The sequence below is a fragment of the Bombus pyrosoma genome, unplaced genomic scaffold, assembly GCF_014825855.1.
Source record: "Bombus pyrosoma isolate SC7728 unplaced genomic scaffold, ASM1482585v1 HiC_scaffold_4013, whole genome shotgun sequence".
Taxonomy (NCBI): Eukaryota; Metazoa; Arthropoda; class Insecta; order Hymenoptera; family Apidae; genus Bombus; species Bombus pyrosoma.
This window is the reverse complement of record NW_025219195.1, coordinates 1-3,843: the sequence shown is the minus strand read 5'-3', so window position 1 is coordinate 3,843 and position 3,843 is coordinate 1. Positions and strand designations below refer to the sequence as shown.

General features: G+C 51.8%; 1 protein-coding gene across 1 annotated transcript; it reads right to left on the bottom strand.

The window, feature by feature from the left end:
• Window positions 1-339: 339 nt before the first annotated feature.
• Window positions 340-3,384, bottom strand: LOC122577398. The gene has a single exon (XM_043748688.1). It carries the CDS (start codon window positions 3,382-3,384, stop codon window positions 340-342), a length of 3,045 nt encoding a protein of 1,014 aa, XP_043604623.1.
• Between the last annotated feature and the right edge of the window lie 459 nt (window positions 3,385-3,843).

Here is a 3,843-nt window from a genome sequence, read left to right as displayed (position 1 = left end):
ACATGTGTTGGGTTTTTCCCGTCTGATGACTGTCCGCTTTCTCCGTGATTTTTAAGAGCGCCTAATAAACTCAAGGACCCTTCCCAGACCCCGCCATAAACTGCAAATATTTCTCGAATTAGAGAATTCTCCAGACATGCAATTAGACTGGAAAACATGTGTGGAGACAATGCAGCTAAAGGCTAATGTCTTTATGGTGAGTCATTGCGTCTATTGAGAATCGGGGTGGCTGTAGGCTGACCGTTGGCTGCCAGGTAGCGAGGGATGGCGCGCAGATGTCCTACGCGACGTAACATCCTCCCCCCGTTGAGAGGGCACCAATCAAATTGTGTATGTGAATTAGGTGGGTGTGCTGTCCCCCTTCTTCGATATTTGTGATTGTCCGGACTCGTCTGGGGCGGCTTGACATGGCAGGGGGACCAGCCGTTTGACGCCGCGGTCCAGGAGGCACGATGATGTCTTTACAGTGGCGGTGCGGATGATGCCGTCAGCTCCGGGGTGGACCTTGATTACACCGCCCAAAGGCCATTGCATAGGGGGTACGTTGTCCTCTCTGACCAGGACGATTGTGCCTTCCTGTATGTGGTGTCCACCCTTGGTCCACTTGTTGCGATTGTTCATTTCATTGAGATACTCCTGGTGCCAACGTTTCCAGAAATGTTGCTTAATCTTTTGTATGTATTGCCATCTGGAGAGTCGGTTGGATTGAGTGTCTCTGAAATATCGCTCACGCAAACTCATTAACGATTCGCCAATGAGAAAATGGCCAGGAGTGAGGACGAGGAGATCATTGGGATCGGTGCATATGGGTGTTAGTGGTCGGGAGTTGAGGACTGCTTCTATTTCGATGATCAGAGTGTTAAATTGCTCGAAGGTAAGCAGTTCATTTCCCACGACGCGTCGAAAGTGATGCTTGAAAGACTTTACTGCTGCCTCCCATAACCCACCGAAATGCGGAGAATGAGGGGGTATGAAGCGCCATTCGATTTGCTTGTTGGCCAGGAATGTCGTGACCTTCTCGTTGTAGTCGTCTGATTTTAGGAGTTCGTGGAGCTCCCTTAGTTTGTTGTTGGCGCCGATGAAGTTTGTGCCTTTGTCGGAGTGGATCGTCGAACAAAACCCTCGCCGTGCGATGAATCGTCGAAGAGCGGCGATGATGGCTTCGCTCGTGAGATCGCCGACGAGTTCGATGTGCACCGCCTTAACTGCTAGGCATACGAAAATGGCTACGTATACCTTGACTTGGCGGCGGTTACGGTCTCGCTTCTCCTTGATATGAAACGGACCACAATAATCGACACCGACGTTTGCGAATGGTCGGGATTCCGTTACTCGAGCCTCCGGCAGGTTACCCATGATATATTCTACCGGTGGTGGATGAGCACGACAACAGCGGACGCAACCTTTGATCGTGCGCCATACTTGACTTCTGCCATCGATGGGCCAGTAGCGTCGCCTCACTGCGTATAATGTGGCCTGTGTACCTGCATGCATACTGACCTTATGCTCGTTCTCGATTATACGCGAGGTGGTGGGAGCCTTGGGCAGTATGATCGGGTGTTTTTGTGCGACGGCCATCGGTGCTTGACTCAATCGGCCGCCGACGCGCAATATTGCTGCCTTATCTAGGAACGGATTGAGTCGCTGGAGTTTTCCACCGACCGGCAGGTTTCGATTCTTCCGGAGCGTTGCTATCTCATCTGAGAAGTGGATGTGTTGTAAAACTTTGATGAGTTTATCGTGGGAAACCTGTAGTTCTTGTATGGTGAGTGACAACGATCGATCTTGTTTTCGTCTCCAGCGAAGACAGCGGGCAGCGATGCGGATCAACCTTGGCCATGATGAAAACCTGTCTAATAGACTGTTGTTGACAGGAGCTGTGGCGAGGCAAGTTGCTGCTTTCCTTTCTGGTAAGTTGGCCAGAGGTGTTAGACTCCACATAGGCCAATATTCTTCTGATTGCTGCAGCCATCGCGGTCCAGTTTGCCAAATGGTAGGTTGCCGAAAGTCTTCGGGTGATTGTCCCCGAGAGATGAGGTCCGCAGGATTGTCACTGGTGGGGACATGACGCCAATCGGTGACGCTTGTTTTGTTCTGGATCTCCGCGACTCGATTTGCGACGAAGGTCTTCATGGTATGTGGAGACGCGTTGATCCAGTGGAGAACAATCGTGGAGTCCGTCCAGTAAACCTTGCGAGTTATTTCAACTTGTAATGCTTGTTGGGTGCTTGTAATTAGCGATGTAAGTAGAAAGGCGCCGCTCAGCTCAAGGCGTGGAATGGTCTGCGATTTGAGCGGTGCTACCTTCGACTTCGCCGTGAGTAAGCACGTCTGGATGCGTCCGTGCGGATCGAGAGATCTTAGATAGACACAGGCTCCATACGCCTTTTCGCTAGCGTCGCAGAAGCCGTGGATCTCGAGCTCAATAGCTGCCTTTATAATGGTCTTGCGTGGGAACCGAATCTCGTTGAGCAATGGCAGCTGAGCATAATATCGGTCCCACTCGGAATGCAAGTCCGCTGGGAGGGACTCATCCCAGTCGACCTTTAACGACCAGACTCGTTGAAGTAGAATCTTCGCTCGAACGATTACTGGCGCGAGCAATCCTAGTGGGTCGTAGATCCTGGCGATCACCGAGCTGATGGATCGCTTTGTGACCCTAGCGATGTTGGCGTTGGCTTCAACCGAGTACAGTATCGCATCCTCCCTGGAATCCCAAAATATGCCGAGGGTTTTTAGGGTTTGAGACTCACCTAATTGTAACCTCCGACTTGTGTCTTGATCGGATAGCCCTTGGAGTATGCTCTGGTCGTTGGAAGCCCACTTCCGAATGGTTAAGCCGGCTGATTGGAGAAGTTCGGTAAGTTCCTTTCTGAGGGACAATACCTCTTCCTTCGTGTCTGCTCCGGTGAGGGCGTCATCGACGTAGAAGTCTCGCTGCAAGGCCGATGACGCTCGTGGAAATCGATGTCCTTCGTCGTCTGCCAACTGCTTCAGACACCGTAGGGCCAGATATGGCGCTGCCGATAACCCGAATGTGACGGTGTTGAGCTGGTAGACTTCGATTTCCCCATTCTCGTTACGCCAAACGATTTTTTGATATCGTCGGTCCTCTGGTCGCATTAGGAATTGCCTGTACATCTTCTCGATGTCCCCAGTGAGGACATATTGATGTAGGCGGAATCTGAGAAGGATATCGACTAAATCCTCCTGTAGCTTGGGTCCTGTGTAGAGTGCATCGTTTAATGACACTCCGGTGCTGGTCGTTGCCGATCCGTCGAACACGACACGGAGCTTAGTCGTTTCACTCGATGTCTTTATTACGCCGTGGTGAGGCAAATAATATCCGCTATTGTCGGCGTTGTCGGGGCTGATTCTCGTCATATGTCCCCGATCCAGGTAATCTTGTAGAGCCGATCGATACTCGGCTTCGAAACGTCTGTCGCGCTGAAATCGGCGGTTGAGAGATGCGAGTCGTTTCATTGCTAGCGCCTTGGAGGATCCAAGCGACGGAAGCCGGTCGTTAAATGGAAGGGCGACGATGTATCGTCCTTCGCTGGTGCGTCGAACGTGAGCTCTGAAATGGTCCTCACAACGTCGCTCTGCTTCGGATATATGTCGGATCGGAGGTCCTTCGTCGATTACCCAAAACCGCGAGAGATCGGCCTGAAGAGCCGTGGTGGATGCGTGGAACGTGGTTGTCGCGATTTGGGAAGTTGGACTCCCCCCGATTACCCAGCCGAATCGCGTTTTTTGCAAACGCAGCTCAGGTTCGTCCGGCTGTGATAAATTAATCTGGCCGACACACATCGCCGCAAGTGTTGATCCCGAGCTAAGTAAGAC

Bases quoted from the DNA above. Each gene is read 5' to 3' on its own strand.
- LOC122577398 (XM_043748688.1), bottom strand. From the start codon at position 3,384: ATGACGAGAATCAGCCCCGACAACGCCGACAATAGCGGATATTATTTG.